Below are 27100 nucleotides of genomic sequence, written 5' to 3'. Positions count from 1 at the left end.
TTGACACTATTTAGTCCATCACTAACAAAAGCAACAACCTTTGGCTACCAATTTTCTCTCCATCTGTCTTGAGTTCTAAGGCTACATTCCAACCACCATTTAACATTGGTACTGTAGTGATTGGCTCTTTACTTCCCTCCGAAGTGGTTGAGTGAATCACTCAGTTATACAAGGGATGGATGGTAAGTGCCAGCCTATCCAGGGGTGCCACCATCCCAGAAATGTATGAAATTTGCCCCCTTGTCTAATACCAGTCTATGCACACGTGGGGCAATATTAGCACTTGAGACTTGAGGGAGTGCTGCATTGTCGAAGTGGCAGTACTGAGGGAGTGCTGCATTGTTGAAGTGACAGTACTGAGGGAGTGCTGCATTGTTGAAGTGACAGTACTGAGGGAGTGCTGCATTGTTGAAGTGACAGTACTGAGGGAGTGCTGCATTGTTGAAGTGACAGTACTGAGGGAGTGCTGCATTGTTGAAGTGACATTACTGAGGGAGTGCTGCATTGTTGAAGTGACAGTACTGAGGGAGTGCTGCATTGTTGAAGTGACAGTACTGAGGGAGTGCTGTATTGTCGAAGTGACAGTACTGAGGGAGTGCTGCATTGTCGAAGTGACAGTACTGAGGGAGTGCTGCATTGTCGAAGTGGCAGTACTGAGGGAGTGCTGCATTGTTGAAGTGACAGTACTGAGGGAGTGCTGTATTGTCTAAGTGACAGTACTGAGGGAGTGCTGTATTGTCGAAGTGACAGTACTGAGGGAGTGCTGCATTGTTGAAGTGACAGTACTGAGGGAGTGCTGCATTGTTGAAGTGACAGTACTGAGGGAGTGCTGCATTGTTGAAGTGACAGTACTGAGGGAGTGCTGTATTGTCGAAGTGGCAGTACTGAGGGAGTGCTGCATTGTTGAAGTGGCAGTACTGAGGGAGTGCTGTATTGTCGAAGTGACAGTACTGAGGGAGTGCTGCATTGTTGAAGTGACAGTACTGAGGGAGTGCTGTATTGTTGAAGTGACAGTACTGAGGGAGTGCTGTATTGTTGAAGTGACAGTACTGAGGGAGTGCTGCATTGTTGAAGTGACAGTACTGAGGGAGTGCTGCATTGTCGAAGTGACAGTACTGAGGGAGTGCTGGATTGTCGAAGTGACAGTACTGAGGGAATGCTGCATTGTTGAAGTGACAGTACTGAGGGAGTGCTGCATTGTTGAAGTGGCAGTACTGAGGGAGTGCTGCATTGTTGAAGTGGCAGTACTGAGGGAGTGCTGCATTGTCAAAGTGGCAGTACTGAGGGAGTGCTGCATTGTCGAAGTGACAGTACTGAGGGAGTGCTGTATTGTCGAAGTGACAGTACTGAGGGAATGCTGCATTGTTGAAGTGACAGTACTGAGGGAGTGCTGCATTGTTGAAGTGGCAGTACTGAGGGAGTGCTGCATTGTTGAAGTGGCAGTACTGAGGGAGTGCTGCATTGTCAAAGTGGCAGTACTGAGGGAGTGCTGCATTGTCGAAGTGACAGTACTGAGGGAGTGCTGCATTGTTGAAGTGACAGTACTGAGGGAGTGCTGCATTGTTGAAGTGACAGTACTGAGGGAGTGCTGCATTGTTGAAGTGACAGTACTGAGGGAGTGCTGCATTGTTGAAGTGACAGTACTGAGGGAGTGCTGCATTGTTGAAGTGACAGTACTGAGGGAGTGCTGCATTGTCAAAGTGGCAGTACTGAGGGAGTGCTGCATTGTTGAAGTGACAGTACTGAGGGAGTGCTGCATTGTTGAAGTGACAGTACTGAGGGAGTGCTGCATTGTTGAAGTGACAGTACTGAGGGAGTGCTGCATTGTTGAAGTGACAGTACTGAGGGAGTGCTGCATTGTCGAAGTGACAGTACTGAGGGAGTGCTGTATTGTTGAAGTGACAGTACTGAGGGAGTGCTGCATTGTTGAAGTGACAGTACTGAGGGAGTGCTGCATTGTCGAAGTGACAGTACTGAGGGAGTGCTGCATTGTCGAAGTGGCAGGACTGAAGGAATGTTGTATTGTTGAAGTGACAGTACCGAGGGAGTGCTGCTTTCTCAAAAGGACAGAACTGATGGAGTGCTGTACTATCAGGGGGCAGGACTGGGGGAGCACTGCACTGTAAGGGAGCAGGACTGAGGGAGTGCCGCATTGTTGAAGATGTCACCTTTCACTTTAAACCAAAACCTCATCTGCCTTCTCAGGTAGACGTAAAGGGTCCCATGACACTATCTGAAGAAGAGCAGAGGAGTTTTCCCTGGAATCTTTCTCTCTACCTACAGGGAAAATCTCAGATCAAATAGAAAGAAGAACTTGCATTTCTGTGGTGCCTTTCACAGCCTCACATCATCCCAAATTGCACCACAGCCAATTAAGTACTTTTCAAGTGTATTCATTAATGTAGCCAATGCGTGCACAGCAAGATCCAACAAAAGGCAATGCAATAAACAGCCGGATCATTTGGTTTGCTTGACCTTGTTTATTGAAGAACGGATGTTGGCCAGGATACCGGAGAGCTTTCACATGGTATCAGAGGGTGTAAGTGAATGAGTATACGGGCAGTGAAATGACTGTTAATTCTGACACATTTTGTCTTTCAGAAAGCCGATATCGCAGTGGCCCCATTGACCATCACCTTGGTGCGGGAGGAGGTCATTGACTTTTCCAAACCTTTCATGAGTTTGGGGATCTCCATCATGATTAAAAAACCCCAGAAGTCCAAGCCGGGGGTCTTCTCCTTCCTGGACCCCTTGGCGTATGAGATCTGGATGTGCATTGTGTTTGCCTACATTGGCGTGAGTGTGGTCCTGTTCCTGGTTAGCAGATTCAGCCCCTATGAGTGGCAAACGGAGGAGTACGAAGACGGACCCGATACCCAAAGTCTCGACCAGACCAACGAGTTTGGAATATTTAACAGTCTCTGGTTCTCTCTGGGCGCCTTTATGCAGCAAGGATGCGATATTTCGCCAAGGTTGGTCTTTTAAACCTTCACCTTTGTGCATTTTCGGTCCCAATCTGATGCCATGGTGCATATATCTCTATTCGCTTTTTTTTAATAGACCCTTTTTATTCTCTTTTTATTCCAAAAAAAAAAAAATCTCTGGTCCAAAAGGAGATAAAGGATTTCAATTAAAAAAAGACCCTGTTTTTCTATCAGGAGTGGAAATGGAAGAGCGATGTACTTGTACGATCGCTGATCTATTTCCAGAAAACATTATATACACCATTCCGAGACCGTAAAATGCATAGAGTTAGTGTAGGGCACACAGTCCGCTTGGAGGGCTACCGTGTTTTTGCTGCATATACCCATTTTACGGTCCACGGTTAACGTGTATATAAATAACTAAGCATTTCAAAACAAAACAATTATCATTATTGGCAGTCTTGAATTTGAGTCAAAGTGAGAGCAGGTTACTATGTCGTTGCAAGGCATGTGAGTGGCTCAGATTGTAAAGCAATCATCTTGTGCATGGCCTTTGATGATTGGTGGCTGATCTTGCAATAGTGTATGTGTGTGTGTGTGTAGTAAGGAGTGGGGGTGGGGGCGGTTAATTCTAGCCTCAGCAGGGAATTGGGCCAAGCATCTGATCTGACTTTCCGTAACTCCAAGCGAAGAGTGAATCGGGTTGAGGGATGATCCTTTCCCGGCACCCTCCCCCATGGGCTAAGTCAGGGTTAAAATCAACTCCCGAGTTATGAGGAGAAAAGTGGTCTCAGTCGGGAACGTGAAATGGGAAAGAGAGAGAATGTACTGCCTGTTTTGCACTGCGCCCAGTCTCCTGCCATTGATTTCAGTGGGTCTAACAAGGCTGCTGCTTTGTTCATTAGCCTGGAAGAAGCATTACTGATGAATAACGCAACTATAAGCAATTCCAAACTGTCTTTTGACATTTCTTGACTGGTTGGCACCAGCACTTTCTAATATCACTCTGCCTAGCGTTGTCTGCGAACTTCAGAGTATCGTACACGCATAGGATCATGGAATCAGAATCATACAGCACAGGAGGAGATCTTTTGACCCTTTGTGCCTGGATTGGCTCTTAGAAAGAGGTGTCGAATTAGAAGCACTTCCCCTCTCTTTCCCTGTACCCTGCGAATATTTCTTGCTCAAGAGTTTATTCAATTTCCTTTTGAAAGTTATTGCTGAATCTACTTTCAGGCAGTGAAATCCAGATCAGAATAACTCGCTGCATAAATAAGTTTCTCCTCATTTTGCCTCTGGTCCATCTGCCAATTACTTTAAATTTGTGTCCTCAGCTTACCAAAGCTCCTGTCACGGCAAACAGTTTCTCCTTATTTGCTCTGTCAAAACCATTTGTGATTTTGGACATGTCTATTAAATCTGCCCTTAACCTTCTTTGCTCTAAGGAGAACAAGGACAGCTTTGCCTGTCTCTCCACATACTGAAGTTCTTCATCCCTGTTATCATTCTAATAACTCTTCGCTTCAGCACCTTGATGCCCATATTAAAGTGTGGCTCCTAGAATTAAACACAGTATTCCAGATCAGGCCTAACCACTGTTTTATAAAACCTCAGTTTCACTAACTCGCTTTTGTACTCAATTCCTCTATTAATGAAGTCACAGATTCCATATGCTTTTTTACAGCTTCCTCAACTTGCTTGCCACTTACAAAGATTTGTGCACATACTCTTCGCCCTAGGACTCTCTGTTCCTGCATCCCTTTAAAATTATACCATTTAGGTGAAATTGTCTCTCCTCATTTTTCCTTCCAAAATGTATCATTTCTCTGCATTAAGTTTCACTTGCCATGTGTTTGCCCATTTCACCTTCCTGTGTATGCCCTCCTGAAGCCTGTTAATATCCTCCCCCGTGTTTACTGCATTTCCAAGAGTTGTGCATCTGCAAACTTTGAAAATAAGCCCTTTATACCCAAGTCCGTTTATGTCAAAACGAGTAGTGGTCCTAATACCGACCCCTGGAGATACCGCTGTATAATTCCTTCCAGTCTGAAAAACGCCCATTGACCACCACTCTCTGCCCTCTGTACCTTAACAAATTTTGTATCAAGCTTTCCACTGTCTGCTGAAGGGCCATGAGGGCTCGAAACGTTGACTGATTTCTTCTCCACCGATGCTGCCAGACTTGCTGAGTTTTTCCAGGTAATTCTGTTTTTATTTTGTTTTGGATTTCCAGCATCCGCAGTAGCTTTTAGCTTTTTGTTTTTATCTTTCCACTGTCCCTATTATCCTATGGGTTTCAATATTGTTAACAAGTCTGTTAGGTGGTACTTTGTAAAACGCCTTTTGAAAGCTCGTATACACATGAATCACACTGCCCTCATCAACCATCTCCAATACTTCATCAAAGAACGCAACCAAGTTAGTCAAACATGATTTACCTTTAACAAAGCCATGCTGAGTTTCATTTATTAATGTATGATTTTCCAAATGCCAATTAATTGTGTCTTGGGTAATGTCTCCAAAAGTTTCCCTACCACTAATGTTAAGCTCTTGGCCTGTAGTTGCTATGTTTAACTCTCTTCCCTTTTTGAACAGGGATGTAACATTTGCAATCATCCAGTCCTCTGGCACCACCTCCATATCTAAGGAGGATTGGAAGAGCCTCCACTATTTCCACCCTTACTTCTCGCAGTAAGATAGGATGCACCCCAATAAGACCTGGTAATTTTTCTACTTTTATTGTTCCTCTTCATCTATTTTCATCCTTTTTTTTTTCTACTACCTCCTCCTATACTGCTACATTGGCAGTGTCTTCTTCTTTAGTGAAGACTGATATGAAGTACTCATTCAGCACCTCAGCCATGCCTTCTGCATCCATTTTGGTCACTAATCTATCCTACCCTTTCTTTGACCACCCCTCTACTATTTACATGTTTATAAAACACTTTTGGATTCGTTTTTGTGTTAGATACTAATCTATTCCCATATTCATTCTTTTTTTGGTTCTTCCATAGGATGTGGGTTTTGCTGGCAAAGCCAGCATTTATTGCCCACCCCAAATTGCCCTTGAGAAGGTGGTGGTGAGCTGCTTCCTTGAACTGCTGTAGTCTGCATGGTGTTAGTACACCCACAGTGCTGTTGGGGGAGGGTGGTAGGGGGAGTTCCAGGATTTTGACCCAGCGACAGTGAAGGAGATATAGCTCCAAGTCATGATGTGTGGTTTGGGGGGGAACTTGCAGATGGCGGTGCTCCCATACATTTGCCACCCTTCTCCTTCTAGGTGGTAGAGGGTTTGGAAGGTGCTGTCGAAGAAGGCTTGCTTGCTGTAGTGCATCTTGTAGATGGTACATACTGCTGCCACTGTGTGTCAGTAGTCGAGGGAGTGAATGTTGAAGATGGTGGATGGGGTGCCAACCAAGAGGACTGCTTTGCCCTGGATGATATTGAGCTTCTTGAGTGTTGTTGGCACTGCACTCATCCAGGCAAATGGAAAGCATTCCATCATACTCTTAATCTGTGCCTTCTAGATGGTGGACAGGCTTTGGGGAGTTAGGAGTCGTGTTACTCATGGCAAAATCCCCAGCTCCTTATTGGCTCTTGTTGCCACAGTATATATTGTCTGGACAAGTTCCTTTGCCTCTGTTATTTAGATTTTTTAGACCTCCTCTGTACTTTCTATTTTCAACTTGGTCCCTACTAGTTGGTGGACTTTACATTTATTGTCATCCTCCTTACTCTGTTTCTTTTCAACCTCTATATCCTTAGTTATCCAGGAAGCTGTGCCTTTGAATGCTCTTCTTTGCCCTGAAGAGGAATGTGTCTACTATGTCCATAAACTGTCTCCTCTTTGAAGGCCTCCCAATGGTTTAAAAAAGTGTGTTGATGAGCAGGATCACAGCATTCGGAATGTCTTTAAGCTGGAATGGGAGTTAAAGACCTTCCATCACTAAAAGTAGCAATGCAAGTTAATAAGACCAAAAATAGAGACATTTGGAAAGGTGAAGAAAGATTCAAAAAAAGATGATAGCAGATCAATGGCTGAGGATCAGGAACAGCAACTCTGAAACAAGTAACTTGACAGGTCCAGGCAGAGCGGCCTAGATAAGATAGTGAAAGTATTAAATCTATTACTTTATTCTTTCATGGTACATGCACATCTCTGGCTAGCCCAGCATTTATTGCCCATCTCTAACTGCCCTTGAGAAGGTGATGATGAGCTGCCTTCTTGAACCGCTGCAATCCATGTGATGTAGGTACACCCACAGTGCTGTTAGGGAGGGAATTCCAGGATTTTGATCCAGCGACAGTGAGGGAACAGCAATATATTTCCCAAGTCAGGATGGTACGTGACTTGGAGGGGAGCCTACAGGTGGTGATGTTCCCATGTATCTGCTGCCTTTGTCCTTCCAGGTGGTAGAGATCCCAGGTTTGCAAAGAACTCTTGGTTAGAAATTTAGGATGTGAAATTGGGCTTGGTAGCACCCATCATTTAACAAAGAACAAAGAACCAAGAAAAGTACAGCACAGGAACAGGCCCTTCGGTCCTCCAAGCCTGCACCGATCATATTGCCCATCAACTAAAACATTTTGCACTTCCGGGGTCCGTATCCCTCTATTCCCATCCTATTCATGTACTTATCAAGCTGCCTCTTAAACACCACTATCGTACCTGCTTCCACCACCTCCTCTGGCAGCGAATTCCAGACACTCACTACCCTCTGCGTAAAAAACTTGCCCTGCACATCTCCTCTATAGTTTTCTCCTCTCACCTTAAATCTATGTCCCCTAGTAATTGACTCTTCCACCCTGGGAGAAAGCTTCTGACTATCCACTCTGTCCATGCCATTCAATTTTGTAAACTTCTATCAAGTCGCCCCTCAATCTCTGTCGCTCTAGTGAGAACAATCCGAGTTTCTCCAACCTCTCCTCATAGCTAATAACCTCCAGACCAGGCAGCATCCTGGTAAACCTCCTCTGCACCCTCTCCAACGCCTCCATATCCTTCTGGTAATGTGGTGACCAGAATTGCACGCAATATTCCAAGTGTGGCCTAACCAAGGTTCTATACAGCTGCAGCATGACTTCCCAGCATTTATACTCAATACCCCTGCCAATGAAGGCAAGCATGCCATATGCCTTCCTGACTACCTTATCCACCTGCGTTGCCACTTTCAGTGACCTGTGGACCTGTACACCCAGATCCCTTTGCCCGTCAGTACACTTAAGGGTTCTGCCATTTACTGTATAATTCCTGCCTGTATTAGACCTTCCAAAATGCATTACCTCGCATTTGTCTGGATTAAACTCTATCTGCCATTTCTCCGCCCAAGTCTCCAACCGATCTATATCTCGTTGTATCCTTTGACAATCCTCTTCACTATCTGCAACTCCTCCAACCTTAGCGTCGTCTGCAAACTTACTAATTAGCCCGGTTACATTTTCCTCCAAATCATTCATGTATACTACAAACAGCAAAGGTCCCAGTACTGATCCCTGCGGAACTCCACTAGTCACAGCTCTCCATTCAGAAAAGCACCCTTCCACTGCTACCCTCTGTCTCCTATGACCAAGCCAATTCTGTATCCATCTTGCCAGCTCACCTCTGGCTTACGTGCTATGGGTGCTGTTCAGGGACCAAAATAGCACCCAATGTGTGTGCACAAACTTCTGCTATGGCCATCTTGGTGAGGGTGTTAGCTGCTTGTAGTTAACATCTACTGGAAAGCAAAGCAGACGGGTTATGTGCCGACCAGTATGCAAAACTGATTTGTGGCCACCAATGGTAATTTGGAGCTCAATGGCCTGAATTTCACGCTCCCCCGCCAGCAGATTATTAGGTGGGGGGGAGTATGAAATTGAAAGAACGGGATTGACTCTGGGTAATCGTCTGACTCAACCTCGCAGCAATTTTAGTCCCCTTCTGACTTCGGGCAACACCCCTCCCCCCTCCTTAAGATCCAGTGGCCGCTGGACCTTGCTCCCCATCCCTGGCCTCTCCCCCGATACCCCAATCGCCCAGTTTCCACTCGCCCTCCAGGCCATCCCACCCTTCCTGTCCTGGGAGCCCCCAAAAACCTACCCTGCTGTCCGGTCCCGGGAATTAGGCTCTGGCATGTTGAAGCACTTCCTCACCTGCCTACTGCAGCTCCTGTCGCTGCAGGGACTAGAGAGTTGCCAGCCTATCTGATTGGCCGGCAGCAATCTAAGGCGGGACATCCTCCTGAGTGAGAGGAGCAAGTCCCGTCTGCAGCCAATTGACACTCATTCAAGTGTGAAATGGCTGCGGGGCAGTCAGAGTGGGTGAGGATCGAGGAGGGAAACCCCGCCATCTGAAATATTCAGGCCAATGTCATCTCTTAACCCCATACAGCTGAACGCGCGTTAAGCCACAGAAAGGATTCCCCCACCAGTGTGATTTAAAGGGATCGTCAACTCCTGATAGATAATTTACTGTTTGATTAGTTTTCTTTTAATTTATTCACACTATGTGGTATGGCTAGCAAGGGCAGCATTTATTTCTCATACCAGTTGCCCTTAACTAAGTGTCTCACTAGGCTGTTTCAGAGGGAAGTTAAGAGGTAAGAACATTGCTGTGGACCAGGGAGTCACAAATAGGCCTTACCAGGTAAAGACAGCAGATGTCCTTCCCTTAATGATACTAGTGAACCAAATAGACTTTCATGACAATCTGGTAGTAACGTGGTCACCATTACTGATATCAGCCTTTTTATTCCAGATTTAATTAGTAGCTAAATTTAGATTGTGAAATCATAGGCTGAATTTTACAGGCCACCCGCTGTTATTCACAATAAGAGGTTGTGGTGGAAGAATTCAGGCTGGTCTTTTGTTTTAAGCTGGCTGATTTTCAAGATAACTCCTCAGCGCTGCTGACTTCCAAGTAGCTTCCACACAAAGTGTTCCAGCTGTTATCTTTTTATTCTATTTAGATGGGGTAATCAATGCCCATCACCTGTTTAACTAACTATTGGTTTTAACAAGGTGATTGCCATATTAACACCCGCGGGTGGGAAAGCAGGTGAGTGGTATGCTCATCACCTGCCTGTCCGCCCCAACATGATTTAATGGGTAACAGGTGGCATGAGATGCCAGCACCCAACATGCAGACCAGTGGGTTTTAACCCTGTAGGCTGCTGATTAAAAGGGTTGATGTGGGGAAGGTGGTACCTCTTGCTGGGCCCCCCAGTGCAAATCAAGGTCCCTTTGCATAGTTCCTCCACCCGCCCCCCCGCCTAACCCCGGCCACATCCCCTGCTCCTCTGCCCTGTGCAACATGCCCCACCACCACCCCCACTCACTGAGGTCTGTCTGCCTGTCCCAAGTGAGATCTCAGATTTACCTGGATGTCTGGCACCATCGGTAAACATCAGCTCCTTGGCCCGCCTGCAGTACAAGCAGTGGCCACCACCCCTGTTGGTGCTGCCGGTGTGCAGAGCTACCAGCCTCCGATTGGCCGGCAGGGCTTGCTCCTGAAGCTGGGTGGAAATCTCACCTCACACTAATTAAAGGGCCATCGCCTGAAAAAGTGAAAGCAGGGGGAACTGGCTAAACAGAGGTAGGATTGCACCTGACATTTATGCTGGGGTGGGAGGAGCCCACCCTCAGCACATAATCCAGTCTCATGTTTCTAAACCATTCAACCTGCCCTTTGCACCACCATTATGGAGATATAACCACTATGCTACTGTTCCATGGCTTTTTTTAGCGGTTGCTATTGTTACGATCCCCGAAGACAGTGATAACTTTTAAAAAAGATACTTGAATTTCCAATGACTGACTGATGGGGTAACATTACAAGATTTCAAGTTTAAAGACTTTTACTGCAACAAACATATTAAAAGCAACATTGACTAACCACTCGTTAGTAGGTAACTTATAGTTTAAATGACAGAAAAGATCCCCCATGTGACTTTTAACATAACTGACAATCCCACGCCATGGCTATACTTTATGCTGTCCTTTAAGTGGACAATTTATTCTCCAGAAACCAGTCAAAAGCTGCCCTTAACTTCCGATGGCTTGCTTTCTTTTTCCTTTCCCAATCAGGCAATTTCTAATCCCAGAATTGATTTTCACAATGGTGGTTACACTGAACAATTCTTCCCTCTAACCCAAGCTAGGCGAATCTTCCAACCTCCCTTAAATCCTCATGAACTCGGGCTCTTCAATCTGTGTAACAACTTCCACTTGCATTCTGCATGGTGACCAATACAATCAACAATTTCTCTGCTTCACATGCAGGAATGACTACCTCTATCTCCTGCTCTCTGTCTCTCAAGTGGCTGCCGACTGACTTGTGTCTGAGTTTCTGGGTATCTTGGAAACAGTGTAACTGGTCAGTGGTAAACCCCTATCAACATCCTGGGGGTTACCATCGAACAGAAACTGAACTGGACTAGCCATATGAATACTGTGGCTACAAGAGCAGGTCAGAGGTGAGGAATCCTGTGGCGAGTAACCCAGCTCCTGACTCCCCAAAGCCTGTCCGCCATCTACAAGGCACAAGTCAGGAGTGTGATGGAATACTCTCCACTTGCCTGGATGAGTATAACTCTAACAACACTCAAGAAACTTGACACCATCCAGGACAAAGCAGCCTGCTTAATTGGTAGCCCATCCACAAACATTCATTCCCTCCACCACCGACGAACAGTGGCAGCAGTGTGTACCATCTACAAGATGCACTGCAAGAACTCATGAAGGCTCCTTAGACAGTGTCTTCCAAACCCACAACCACTACTATCTAGAAGGACAAGGGCAGCAGATACATGGGAACATCACCGCCTGGAAGTTCCCCTTCAAGGCACTCAACATCCTGATTTGGAAATATATCGCCGTTCCTTTACTGTCACTGGGTCAAAATCCTGGAACTCCCTCCCTAACAGCACCGTGGGTGCACCTACGCCACAAGAACTGCAGCAGTTCAAGAAGGCAGGTCACTACCGCCTTCCCAAGGGCACTTAGGGATGGGCAATAAATGTTGGCCTAGCCAGTGACACCCAATCCCGTAAATAAATTTTTAAAAAATCGATACTACAATGGCTTTTTATGGACTATTTCCTTCCTAAAGGTCATCTCCATGACCGCATGAATCACATGGGCCTTGTATCCAGGCAGGAATGCTAATTATCTATCCTATAGATCCTCAACTCCATTCTATCTTGGGATTAAACAGGAAATTTAAAGTATAAGCCATCATAAAACATGACATTCCTAACACCTCCCAGTGATACTTGGAGATTAATAGTCTACCCAGAGTCAGCACAACTGCTCTTGTTATTGTTTACGGCTGTGAACATCTTGCATCTTCTCAGTAAGTCAGCCTGGGCCCCCATTTAACGTTTAACAACCAAGCCAGCCCAGGCCTGTTGTCGAGCAGAATTTGGAACAGGTCACATGACCTTCACTACTCCACTTTACCTTAGATTAAAGACACAGTCCCAAAACATCACAACCTTCTAAACTTTGTACTCATAACACTATGACTGTACAACTGTTTGGTGCCTTCCATGGTTCTATTGAGTTGCAAAAGTTTGCGATGATTGGTGCTGAAGACTCTTGCACAAAATGTTACTCCTGGATATGGGTGAAGTAGTTGACATTATGCTTAGAATTCGGCATGACTGGGAGAATCAGCGGGGGTTACAGAACAGGTTTCCATATGTTGCAGGGTGTAATTGACAGCAACCTGTATTCATAAAGCCCTTTTAATGTAGTAAAACATCCCAAGGTACTTCACAGGAGCATCATCAAACAAAATGTGGCACCGAACCATACAAGGAGATATTAGGGCAGATGATTGGTCACAGAGGTAGGTTTTAAGGAGCATTTAAAGTAGGAGAGAGTTAGAGATGTGGAAAGGTTTATGCAGGGAATTCCTGAGCTCAGGTTCTTAGCAGCTGAAGGCATGGCCACCACTGTGGAGTGATTAAAATTGAGGATGCTCAAGAGGCTGGAATTGGAGGGCTGTGGATCTTGAGGGTTCTGGTTTGGAGGAGGTTATAGGGAGCAGGAGAGGCAACTGGACACTCATTGCATTTCAGGTGCCATATGTCAACTCTACCATGTGCCAGAGCTCTTCAATGTCCAGATGGTGTGCAACCGTAGACAATGAATCATGTAGGTCAATGCTTAGTGTCCTGACAGCAGTCTTTGTTCTGTGGCAGTCTGCTCTACTTGAACCAGCATGGCAACTAAGGGGTGGCTATTGGATGACCAGTGCTATCCATTGACAACATGGTTTTTGACTGCAGTGTGTAACCCACACATACAAAGAAAGCCATACTTCCACACAATTGTGACAGAGCAGACACATGGCATGCTGAAACAACACTTCTGCAGCCTGGGCCTTTCTGGAGGAGCCCTTCAGTACTCACCAGAGCAGGTGTCAAGATTCACGATGGTCTGCTGCACGCTGTATAGCCTCACCAACATGATCGGACAACCATTGCCACCAGTTATACAGCGAGTAGCTGAGGAGCGGGGGGAGGAGGAAGGGAGGCAGTAACCTAGACAGCCCTTTCTGCTCAAGCTAACTCAGATACGATACAAGTAACTCCAACCAATTCCCCATTCAATAACAGTTCTGTACCTTACCTTCCCTGTGTCACTGACCATCACAGTGTTTGCTTGACCACAATGCAAAAATAAAAGTGACCACAGAATAAACAATCCAAATGAAATATATTACATCATGCCACATTGCATAGAAACGTGAACTGTCAACCCTGAGCATTCCCCTAGTGCCTGTTCTGCAGATGCCTTTGCCTGGGCTAGTGCTCCTACGTAGTGCTACCCCAGTAACTGCAGCATGCCTGGCGAACAATTACTTTTACTGGGGCAGACGGTGGATGGCCTTAGGTGACAACCTCAAGCAGCTCTGGGACTAGAAGACTCACTGTGGACTGCCTCATCACCAGCAGCAGTATGGGTTGACTGCCTGACTGATAGCAGCAAAGTGCCAGCTGTGGCTTAGTAGATAGCACTTGTACCTCCAAATCAGAAGGTTGTGGGTTCACGTTGCACTCTAGAGACCTGAGCATGAAATTTTAGGCTGACACTCCAGTGCATTACTGAGGGAGTACTACACTGGTAGAGGTGTCTCTTTTTGGATGAGGTGTTCAATTTAGGCCCCGTAACCTCTATGGTGGATGTAAATGATGACAATATTTTGAAGAAGAGCAGGAAGTTATCCCCAGTGTCCTGGCCAATATTTATCTCTCAATCAATATCACTCCAACAAATGATCTGATCATTATTGTTGAACTGCTTTCTTGTTCTAATTCTTCTTGTTATTTTAAACACTGGAATATGCATACATCGATTGCAACAATTGCAGATTTAGGTCTCTAATTTGAAATCATGCTACATAATTTAGTATGCACTGTTAGGTGCATCACAATACACGGTTCCAATATGTGTACATGAGTCTTTAATGAGCTCATTTACATGATCTAACATGAGTACGCTGGTACATCATGCTGCATAATCCAACTCAAGTGCAACATACGATAGTTCACACAACTCTTGTACTAACTGTACCTTTGATCTCTACAATCTATGCATACTACCACTAAATCACAGTAAATGAAAGGTACATAAAAGTGACATCAAAATAACAATGTGGAGATAGCAAGATGCACTTAGGTCCTCACAATCTCTCCCGATCTTTCTGTTACTGTAGTTATATGGTCCACCTTGCTTCATTACTATTAACATCAGTGTTCAAACGGACATCTAACAGAACAAAAGCATGGATGAGTGGCGTTCCCACATTCCATAATTCTTTAATCTTAACAAGAAACCCTTGCCTTACACAATGCATTGCATGTCCATTAAAAAGCTGTTTTGACTCATTTTGAGCTAATCCCACAAATAGCGCTGGACATTAAGGTACACAGATAATGTGAATCCTCCTTGCACACCCCGCCACTTTTTCTCCCTGACCTTTCCAACTGGACTTATCGGGGTAACATTTGTACAGTTGTTTTAGCCCATTGAAAAGCATTGCCCAGTAGCGGTCCTTGTTTTTGAATAAGTCATCCATAGTAAATCAAAATTACCAGACAATTAACCAAAACTGCACCAACATAAGTGCTGGGAGTGTCATTATGTTCATCAGGCTTCCCATCCAAGCAAAAAATCCCATTAGCTCACATGTGTTTTTCTCAATTTCAGCCTTGTGATGGTCCATGACAATCATTTGATTCAAATATAAAAGCCGTTGAAACTGTTCTTCATTTCCCCATCTCCTTTCTAAATAGCAACATGATTAGGCTTGACATAGGGTTGCTGCAAGCTTGAATTCTCAGGATGCCATTTTAAAGTCCATTGTTGGATCAGCATTTAACGTGAATAGAATTGCAAATTAGCACCCTCCACAATTAGAACCATTTGATAAAAAGAATAAGATCTGACTTCCAGATGTACATATAGTTGTATCTGATCACTCATAACATCAAAACAGCAAGAAGGATGCAAATTATGTACATGCCATCTCCCGAATCCAGTACCCATAATTACAGATTCATTTCATCTTTATACTTCAGCATTACATGAGCAATATCGTTCCATCCAGGGTGTTAAATTACCATTACCCTGATGGATGTTATCACTCACATACTTTTCATCAAACTTCCTACAGAACCTCGGATTAATTTCCATTGCATTCAGTAACCCCATGGCACGAAAGAGGAGTTGAGGCCTGGGGAGGATCAGCCATGATCTTATTGAATGGCGGGACAGGCCTGAGGGGCCGAATGGCCTACTCCTGCTCCTACTTCTTATGTTCTTATGTTGAAACCCTATCTCAAGCTAGTGTTGAACGATCCCTTAACCTTCAGATAAATTTTCAGTACTAAAGTTGTGGCTTGGTCAATTAAAGAGAGTTAACCTGATATCGGAAAGCACAAAAACCACACGAATTGCTTGTGGAACATTGCGTTTCACAAGATGACAAACCCGGACATCATAAATCATTGTCAGCTTGTGTCACCCAGCTTCTCTCAGCTTTCCACGTGAACTTAAAAACTTTAAGCGCACAATTCTGTAATACAAACCTAACTGCAGGATGACTTCAGATTTCCCCACTTTTTCTTTTCTGCTCACACATTCCATTCTAAGGTGATAAAATAATCAGAGCCACCTGAAATCACTGACTCCGAGAACGTGGTCAGAAATTCAAGAACGTCAATTATTTATGTGACTTATCTATCACGCCTGGAGCTAGAGACTTTCGCAAAATTTGCAACAGCCAGGGTTTTATTGTGGCTGCGGTGGGATTAAATTTAGCGGGTCAACCAACCTCAGTACTTTCAATTTAATTCAGAAGATCATTCCATTCACCAAACACAGTACATCTTGAAAAGGAAAGTAAAGCCACGGTCAGTGACACAGCCACAGTTGCACATGCTTACAAGAAACACAAATTACATCCGCGGGATCTCCCGGCCCCGCTACAAGTCCATGGACGTCCAGCTGGTGTGTGCCACCTCACCCACGGCGGGTCCTGCCCACAACAGGGCATCAAGTGGCTGCTTCCCAAATTATCGGTTCAGAATGACCAAACGAAACTGAAAAGGTCGTTTTCACTGCAATATAAAAGTCAACATTTACACCTCGTGGGGTCTGAAACATCCACACCAACTTCTTTCATTTAAAATGTAACCCAACACTTTTGAAATCCTGGGTTCACAATCTTAAACCGAAACCAATCACATTTAACGTTCGCATTTACACCTCCATACTTCCATGCACCTTAGAAAATATTAATCCTCGTGATGAGTTACAAACTTAAATTTCCAAATTTTACATGATATTCCCAGATCTCAGGGCCAAGCAACACGAGTTTCAACCAATTCCAAACCAAAAACATGACTCAGGTTTCTCAAAAATGATAAGACAGGACAGGCAATTAACAATATTAAAATAGCACAACACGAACAGCTACAATGGGTTAAACAGGACAAGGTGGGTGATACAAAAACAAACACAGAGGCCAGAATTTTCCCGTCGGCGATTTGGGGGCGGGGCCCGCTCGCCGAGGGGAAAATGACGCGGGACGACATCGGGAGGAATCCCCGACGTCATCCCGGTCCATTTAAATTTTCAGGAAGGCGGGCAGACCGTGAAATCAGCTGTCTGCCCGCCGACCTGTCAATGGCCAATTGAGGCCATTGACAAGGTAATTAAAGTAATTAAAGGCCCTGGCCGTCCAGCCTTAAGGCTGGCAGGCAGGCCAGGAGCCCCAGCGGACTTCTGATTATACATGAAAACTCACCCACTGGCGGGATGAGGTTTCATGTTCCTTTTTAAAAACTTTAATAAACGTAATGTGATATTTATTAACATGTCCCATCTCGTGTGACATTGTCACATAAGGGGGACATGTTAATAATATTTTTACTTTTCTAATTTTTACGTTTTGTACACTGTCATTAATCTCCCTGAGACAGCACTTAGTCTAAGAGCGCATTTTGACAACTGGGGATTCCCTCCCCCTCCCCCGCACAGGAAGCACATAGCGCTTCCCGTCGGGCAGGCCACTGGACGGGCCTTAATTGACTTGCCCACTCAAAATGGCGGCAGGCCCCATTTCGGTGGCGGGGGTTGGGTGTCTGCCCGCCGCCGAGCCGGTGGGGCCCTCACGCCCACCAAGGGCAAAATTCTGCCCAGACTCTTTTAAGGCAGATTTCCATTTGCAGTTCAGGAAGCATCCCCACACTCATACATTCAGAAACTGAGAGCCATATGCAGTATCTTTTCCTCTTTGAAATAAAAATAGAATACATTGCCTATTTCATTCTCACAGTAATTTTAATTTTCACTGTGGGCTTTTTAAAACTTTTTTCTTCCCAACTCTTTTCCCTAATGCAGGGATTTTTTAATGAAGCTCTTTTACAACATTTGTAGGGTATGACTCCACATCCTCCTGCCCAATCCCTTGTCCTCCTGTCCTGCCCAGTAACCTTACCCCTCCTCTCTCCTATCAGAAATCCATAATCTACTAAAGGTAGTGTTAACTTCACAATAAAAGATACAAAGTCAGGCTCTTGCCTTAGGCATCCAAGAATCTCCTTCCACATTACTAGAGATCAGGTAGAGTCATAAGTGTAAGGCATCTAACTGCTCCTCCCCTGTTCCCAACATCGTCACTCAAACCATGTGGGTTCGGGGCTCCCAAGTCAGAGAGGGTAAAGGGAGTTTTTTTTTAAATATACGTTCATGGGACGTGGGCGTTGCTGGCTAGGCCAGCATTTATTGTCCATCCCTAATTGGCCTTGCTCAGAGGGCATTTTAGAGTCAGCCACATTGCTGTGGGTCTGGGGTCACATGTGGGCCAGACCAGGTAAGGATGGAAGATTTCCTTCCCTAAAGGACATTAGTGAACCAGATGGGTTTTGATGACAGTTAGCAATGGTTTCATGGTCATCATCAGACTTTTAATTCCAGATTTTTTATTGAATTAAAATTCCACCATCTGCTGTGAAGCATTACCCTGGGGTCTCTGTCTCGCCACTAGTCCAGTGACAATACCACTATGTCACCGCCTCCCCTGGCTGATGTCATTTTCAGCTTTTGGACAAGGGCATCCTCTAAACACCACCAGGCTTCATCATTTTCTGTCTCTGCTGGCCAAGCTAACACCTCCACCTTCACGTGATGCAAGGTGGTAAGGGCCCCTCTAACCACGATGCCTGGGTGGTGGAGTGCCAGCTTCACATTCTGTAATTTAGGTATTCCTTTTTTGAAATCACCATTCGAGTTCTGTTCATCCGCAAGATGCTAATTCAGCAAGCAGGCTGCTGCTAGCTCCTGGATTCACCAGCTCTTTGCTCCATTCCTGGCTGCCACCGGCTGCTCTGTAGGTTCTGCACCATTGTTATCCCCAGCCTCAGCCTTTTCTCCTGACTTCTCAATCCCCAGCACCTGACATTGTAACACTGATATCTCTTCTCCACTGAGGACTGTGAGTCTCTCTCTCCATCCTCCTGACATTGTCCTGTCTCCTTAGGGCCCCACTTATATTCATTTCATTTATTAAGAAATGAGCAGATCCCATCCAGAATGTCTCTTAATCCTCTCATAATAAGCTAGAGATTGCTTTCGGTCACTAAGGAAGTACTCACACCTCAAACTGTGAAAACTTCCACAAACTAACTCTGACTTTAGAAAATTCGGAGGTTTTTAGGTTGCCCCCATTAAATTTTGGAAAACTCCAGCTTCAACTTAAAGAATTGTGAAATAGCACATTGGGCACTAAGATGTTGTCCCTGCTTTTTTTGATGTAATTCATTTGATCAGTTTAGACACATCAGCTGTGGCAACCAGAGAATCAGGTCTTTAATGAGGCATCATACTACACTATCCAGTATGTGTTGCCAGTACATCACACTACTCAATTAAAGAACAGGACCTCAGTGGTGGGAAATTGCTGGATTACTCTTAGGGCCACGCTAGTGAGTATATTAGCAGAAAGATAAAGCAGGTGGCTCGAGCTGAGGTGCAGGAGGAAGGGCTTCAGATTTCCAGGACATTGGAATTGGCTCTTGGGCAGGAAGGATTTGAACCTGCTGTAGATTTTGCACCTCAATAGGACTGGGACCAATGTCCTTGTGGGGAAGTTGTGAGGGCGGGTTTAAACTAAATTAGCAGGGGGAAGGACAGCAGAATGCAGCAGTAGAGAGGAGATTCAAGGTTTGTACACACAATGTGTAGGAATGGGAACCAAACATTCCTTGCTACAATGTCTTCAGCAGGAATAGGGAAAAGGTGGGAATGGCAGCATTGATCAACTATTACAGTTCCACAGAGGAATGAAATATTAGCATGTTCAAAGGCTGAATCTATTTGGTCAGAGTTAAGAAAGAGGGAGCTGTCACTTTTCTCAAATAGAGAGAGGAAGTTAGGGGAGAAAATCTGAAATCAAATTTCAAAGAAATATAAAAAAATAGTAAGAAACCTCAATTAAACTAATATAAACTGAGGAAGAAAAACAAAGTAAAGGACAAGAAGGGTGAAGAATTCCTAAAATGTGCATAGGAGAATTTAATCAAAATATCCCTAGCCCAATGAGGAAGCAGTACTAAATCTACTTCTGGGGATTGAAGAGGACAAGTGAAGTGTATTGCAGTGGGGAGCATCTGGCAATAGTGGTCATAATTTAATTAGGTTTAAAGAAGTTACAGAAAGGAACAAACAAAAATCAAAAAAGTGGAAGAGAGTCCATTTCAGTGATTTGAGAAAGAATCTAACATTGTTGGACTATACACAATGATTGGCTAGGAAATCAGTAAATGAACAATAGCAGACCTTGAAGGCGGAGAGAGTTTCTGTAAAAAACAAACATATTCACATAAGGAAGAAAGATGGAGCATCCAAAACTCAAGCTCCCTGCACGGCAAAATAAATAAGGATTCAATTAAAACAGAAAATGGGAATTATGACAAATGTCGGGTACAGAATACAACAGAAAATAGGGCAAATAAAGAAAACCCATGGGAAATTGAGAAAGGATCTAAGATAGTCAAAGAGAGTATGAGAGTATGGATAACTTTAAAGGAAGTTTGGGGATGACACAAAACTTGACAATGTAGTAAATAGTGAGCAAGTTGGTATCAGACTTCAGGAGGACATAAGAGACTGGTGAAATGGGAAAACACATGGCAGATGAAATTTATTGCAGATATGTGTAAAATTTGTTGCAGATAAATGTGAAACTGATGCATTTTGGGAAGAACAACATGGATAGCCAGTCTAATCTAAATGGTACTAATTTGATAGGGGCAGAGGAATCCGGTGGTGGATATTCACAAATCTTTGAAAGTGGCAGTGCACATTGATAAGTTGGTTAAGGAAGCATGTGGAATACTTGTTTTTTTATTCTTTCATAGGATGTAGGCATCATTAGCAAGGCCAGCATTTGTTGCTCATTCCTAATTGCCCTTCAACTGAGTGGCTTGTTAAGCCATTTGATAGAGCAGTTAAGAGTCAACCACATTGCTCTGGGTCTGGAGTCACATGTAGGCCAGACCAGGTAAGGTTGACAGATTTCTTTCCCTAAAGGACATTAGTGAACCAGATGGATTTTTAACAACAATTGATAGTTTCATGGTTACCCAGACTAGCTTTATATTCCAGATTTCTTAATTGAGTTTACGTTCCTAGCCCAGTGACCTTACCACTGTGCCACCATCTATAAAAGCAGGGAAATTATGCTAAACCTAAACAAATCACCAATTAGACCTCAGCTGGAGCATTATGTTCAGTGGGCAGCACACTTAAGCAAGGATGTCAAGACGTTGGCAAGGGTGCAGAAGAGATTTACTGGAATAGTACTAGCGATGAAGGACTTCAGGTATGTTGGGAGACCACAGAAGTGGAGGTTTCTGTCCTTGGAGTAGGTTAAGATGAGACCTAGTCGAGGTATTTAAAGTTATGGGGTTTTGATACGGCAAGTGGGAAGAAGCTGATTCCTCAGACAAGTGGGTCAATAGGGTGATAGATTTAAAATACTTTTTAAAATCTAAAATATTTCTACATCTACCCTTTTAAAGGAAACTATTGGGTCACCACTAAACCTTTTTGCTAGAAATTTGATCACACAGATGGTTGTTAAGGTGTGGGATTCATTACCCGAAAGGTTGACGGAATCAGATCTCATAGGAATCCCTCAAAGGACAATTGAACACGTACACGAAGAGACTAATTTACAGGATTATGGAGGAAACAGCAGGGGTTGTGGGAGTAAATTGAACAACTCTTTCGAAGAACCGGCACCGGCCAAAATCCGCCTTAAGATTCCATAAGATCAGAAAAGCTGAACAGACTGGGGCTCTTTATCTCTAGAAAAGCGAAAGCTGAAGGGCGACTTAAGTGAAGTCTTTAAAATTATGAAAAGGTTTGATAGGTTAGTCGTAAAGAAATGTTTCCACATGTGGGCTAGTCCCAAACTGGAGGTCTTAAAGATAAAATAGTCACAAATAAATCCAATATGTAATTCAGGAGAAATGCCATTACCCAGAGAGTAGTGAGACTGTGGAAATCTCTATAAGGAACAGTTGAAGTGAATAGCATGGATACATTTAAAGGAAGGCTAGATAAATGCATGAGGGAGAAAGAAATAGAAAGAAATGTTGATAGGATTAGACAAAGAGAAGTAGGGTGATGCTCATGTGAAGAATAACTGGCAGCATAGGCCAGTTGGATCCAAGACAAAAACAGAAATACCTGGAAAAACTCAGCAGGTCTGGCAGCATCGGCGGAGAAGAGCAAAGTTGATGTTTCGAGTCCTCATGACCCTTCAACAGAACTAAGTAAAAATAGGAAAGGGGTGAAATATAAGAGGAGAGAAATGGAAATCAATGAAGGTGAACAAGGCAAAAGAGAGATTCGAAAATCCTGACGGAGAGTAGAACAAAACTTCTTCACGGTAGGCATTTCTTGAAGAGAAGTGGCAGTCAATTAAACACAGAGATAAAAACAAAAAACTGTGGATGCTGGAAATCCAAAACAAAAACAGAAATACCTGGAAAAACTCAGCAGGTCTGGCAGCATCGGCGGAGAAGAGCAAAGTTGACATTTCGAGTCCTCATTACCCTTCAACACAACTAAGTAAAAATAGGAAAGGGGTGAAATATAACCAGTTGGCCAGTTGGATCAAATGGCCTGTTTCTGTGCAGCAATATTCTATATAATTGCTTTACTTATTTGCCTGCCAATTTTTGATTTCAACCTACCAGGACTGGATCCTTTTCAACTCATTGCAATTAGCCATCTTCCAGTTGAGTATCTTCACTGTTGTGTTTGGTGTGATGTTACTTCACCTCCCAGTTCAACAGAAGGGTTAACCTGTTTATGATGCAGGTTAACACTCTATCTGAATAAGACAGAGTCATATCAATCTGCTTACCTTCTCGATACTAATTCTCACAAATTGACACTCCTGAATGAAAATTATTGGCAGAACCCAATGCCACTTTCATTGAGACAGAGTGAGGTCGATGACCAATGGCAGACAGTTAAAAAGATATTTCATAACTCTCAACAAAGATATATTCCATTGGGAAGGAAAGACGCTACGAGAAGATGTGGTTTACTGAGGAAGTTAAGGGTTGTATCAAATTGAAAGAAAGGCTGTACAATGCTGCAAAGGTTAGTGATAGGCCAGAAGATTGGGAGAATTTTAGAAACCAGCAAAGTTTGATTAAACTATAAAGAGGGAGAAATTAAAATTTGAGAATAAATGAACATGAAATATAAAAACAGATGGTGTATATAAAAAGGACAGGGGTAGCTAAAGTAAATGTTGCCCCTTAGAGAATGAGAGTGGGGAATTGATAATGGGAAACAAGGAAATGGTAGGGACTTTGAACAAGTACTTCATATCTGTCCTCATGGTAAAATCACAGATTCACAGAATTGTTACAGTGCAGAAGGAGGCCATTCGGCCCATTGTGTCTGAGCATTTTAACTTAGTGCCAATCTCCTGCCTTTTCCCCGTACCCCCGCACATTGTCTCTAATTAAATAATCATCCAATGCCCTCTTGATTGCCTCAATCGAACCTGCTTCCACCACACTTCCAGGCAGTGCATTCCGAACCCTAACTACTTGCTGTATCATGCTGTATATACTCGCTAAGTTTTTTCTCACCTCACATTTGCTTCTTTTGCGAAGCACTTTAAAACTGTGCCCTCTGGTTCTCGATCCGTTTACGAGCGGGAACAGTTTCTCCCGATCTACTCTGTCCAGACCCCCCATGATTTTGAAAACTTCTATCAAGTCTCCTCTCAGTCTTCTCCTCTCCAAGGAAAACAGTCCCAACTTCTCCAATCTTTCCTCATAACTGAAGTGTCTCATCCCTGGAACCATTCTCATAAACCTCTTCTGCACATTCTCCAATGCATTCACATCCTTCCTTTCTATAGTGTGGTGCCCAGAACAGTAAACAATAATCCAGCGGATGCCCAGTTTGGGTTCTGCCAGGGTCACGCCACACCTGACCTCATTACAGCCTTGGTTCAAACATGGACAAAAGAGCTGAACTCCCGAAGTGAGGTGAGAGTAACTGCCCATGACATCAAGGCAGCATTTGACCAAGTGTGGCATCAAGGAGCCCTAGCAAAACTGGAGTCAATGGGAATCAGAGGGAAAACTCTCCACTGGTTGGGCTTGAATATCCAGGCTTGAGCTGACAAGTGGGAAGTAACATTCGTGCCACACAAGTGTCAGGCAATGACCATCTCCAACAGGAGAGAATCCAATCATCGCCCCTTGATGTTCAATGGCATTACAATCACTGTCAACATACTGGGGGTTACCATTGACCAGAAACTGAACTGGAGTAACCATATAAATACTGTGACTACAAGAGCAAGTTAGAGGCTAGGAATCGTGCGATGAGTAACTCACCTCCTGACTCCCCAAAGCCTGTCCACCATCTACAAGGCACAAGTCAGGAGTGTGATGGAATACTCCCCACTTGCCTGGATGAGTGCTGCTCACACAACACTGAAGAAGCTGGACGCCATCCAGGACAAAGCAGTCTGCTTGATTGGCACCACATCCACAAACATTCACTCCCTCCACCACCGATACACAGTAGCAGCAGTGTGTACCATCTACAAGATACGCTGCAGGAATTCACCAAGGCTCCTTAGACACCACCTTCCAAACCCACGACCACTACCACCTAGAAGGGCAAGGGAAGCAGATAGATGGGAACACCACCACCTGGAGGTTCCCCTCCAAGTCACTCACCATCCTGACTTGGAAATATTTCGCTATTCCTTCACTTGGGTCAAAACCCTGGAACTCCCTTCCTAACAGCACTGTGGGTGTACCTACACCACATGGACTGCAGCAGTCCAAGAAAGCAGCTCACCACCACCGTCTCAAGGGCAACTAGGGGTGGGCAATAAATGCTGGCCCAGCCAGCGAAGCCCACATCCCGTGAATGAATTTAAAAAAAGCTGAGGCCTAACCAGTGTCTTATATAAAAGTGTCTTATAAATGATACAAAAAGCATCCCAAGAATAGCAGAAAATCAAGGGAGAAAAGGAAGGAGAAACTTAAAACAATCATGATCACTAGAGAAAAGGTAGATAGTAAACTAACAGGACTAAAGGCTGACAAGATCCCCGGACCTGTGGCCTGCATCCTAGTGTCTTAAGCGAAGTGCCGGCAGCGATAGTGGATGCATTAGTTGTAATCTTCCAAAATTCTCTAGATTCTGGAAAGATCCTTGTGGATTGGGAATGTAACAAATGTAACACCACTATTCAAGAAAGGAAGGAGACAGAAAGCAAGAAACCAAAAGCCAGTTAGCCGAACATCTTATGGAATCCATTATTAAAGAAGTAGTAGCAGGACATATGGAAAATCATAATGCAATCAGGCAGAGTCAACTCAGTTTTATGAAAGATAAATCATGTTTGACAAACTTATTAGACTTCTTTCAGGATGTGACCAGCAGGATGGTTAAAGAGGAACCAGTAGATGTAATGTATTTGGATTTCCAAAAGGCATTCAATAAGGTGCAACATAAAAGGTTATTACATAGATATGAGCTCATGGTTTTGGGCGTAATATATTAGCAAGGATAGAGGATTGGCAAACTAACAGGGTACAGAGAATTGGGGTAAGTGAGTCATTTTTAGGATGGCAAACTGTAACCAGTGGTGTGCCAAAGGAATCAGTGCCAGGGCCTCAACTATTTACAATCCAAATTCATGATGAAGAGACAGAGTGTATTGTGGCCAAATCTGCTGACAATACAAGATAGGAAAGCAAGTTGTGAGGAGGCCACAAAAGGCCAGATTTTGGCTACCAAGGTGGGTAGCTCGAGTGGGGATATTTTCCAAATTGGCAGACTCGTCTTGGTTTAAAGGGTCCTGTTAGACCCAATTTTCACTCCGGGGAGGCAGGGCCAGTGTCAAGTCAGGTATGCCGACCACAGAAGCAGATACTAGGCCGTCATGGGGTAGGCAAGTGCCAAGACAGATTGGTTAGAATGCCAAACTCGTTTCTCTGCGATTTTGTCCCTCTTTTTTTCCATGTTGGTAGGCCCTCTAGTCCCCCCCACCCACAATGCCAACTCCATGCCAACTCATATTCCCAAGTCCCATTGCCCCCTACTGCTCCCATGCCCACTCAAACCCCCATGCCACCTCATTAACCACTTACTCAGTGTCCACCATGGAGCCATGTGGAGATGAAAAAGACCTTTAACAGTCTAATACACCTCTCATTTATACACACTTGATAGTAAAATGAACTCCCATTCAAGAAGCCCATTCAAAGCTTTTACATCTCCTCAAATAGTTAATCCCTCATAAAATATCAAAGGCAGTTAATCCTTTAATATCCTCTTTAAACTGTCAATTAAAGTGTAAACTTACAACACCATGCTGAGATAATTGTAGCCTTTGAATTTCAGCCAAACATTCATAATGACATAAAAATAAATGTCAGCAAAGACCTCTATTGAAACTGAATGACCAGATGGTATTTTTCTTCTAACCTACACCAGATGACCAGTCAACAAAAGCGGTCCAGCAGAGGATTTTTTGGACCCTCACTGACAGCTTAAGCCTATTGATTTTCATGTTTGAAGAGCATGGTATTTAAAAAACTTAAGATAATGACACTTAAACAGACTTTACTAACCTTCAAGAACGTGTGCGCCTATGCCACCAGCTTGTGGCTCTCACACTGTGGGTTAAGACCCTTACAACAGCCAAAATTGACATTCTTTGAACCAGCACCGAGTTCAAATGGACCTATGAGTTCAGGTTTCCCTCCTGTGTGGATCACACAATCCGTCCCCTTCCCCCTGTCAGCAAAGATTAGATCTGCTGGAAATGGGGGCTTGATGTTCACATCTAGGGCTCGTCTACCATTTTTAAAGGTCCTCAGCATCTTCCCAACTCCATGATAATTCAGCCCAAAGAGTATGCAAAGGGATATAGATAGGTGAAGGGAGTGGGCAAAAATTTGGCAAATGGAGCTTAATGTGGGAAAATGTGACGTTGCCCATTTTGGTGAGAAGAATAGAAAAGCCAAATACTGTTTAAATGGAGAGAGACTGTAGAATGCTGTGGGACAGAGGGATCTGTATATCCTCATGTATGAATCACAAATGTTGGTATGCATGTCTTG

General features: G+C 44.1%; 1 protein-coding gene across 1 annotated transcript in view; it reads left to right on the top strand.

Annotated features, from left to right (window-relative positions):
• LOC144686008 (glutamate receptor 1-like) overlaps nucleotides 1–27100 on the top strand; it is a 245409-nt gene that overhangs the window by 127831 nt on the left and 90478 nt on the right. Inside the window, exon 11 of the mRNA XM_078551125.1 lies at nucleotides 2602–2972. Coding sequence (XP_078407251.1) covers nucleotides 2602–2972 — 371 coding nt within the window. The remainder of the gene's footprint in view (nucleotides 1–2601; nucleotides 2973–27100) is intronic.

The sequence above is a fragment of the Cetorhinus maximus genome, chromosome 10 (genome assembly GCF_964194155.1).
Source record: "Cetorhinus maximus chromosome 10, sCetMax3.hap1.1, whole genome shotgun sequence".
Taxonomy (NCBI): domain Eukaryota; kingdom Metazoa; phylum Chordata; class Chondrichthyes; order Lamniformes; family Cetorhinidae; genus Cetorhinus; species Cetorhinus maximus.
The sequence above is the reverse complement of the archived record's forward strand: the minus strand, read 5'-3'. Positions and strand labels throughout refer to the sequence as shown.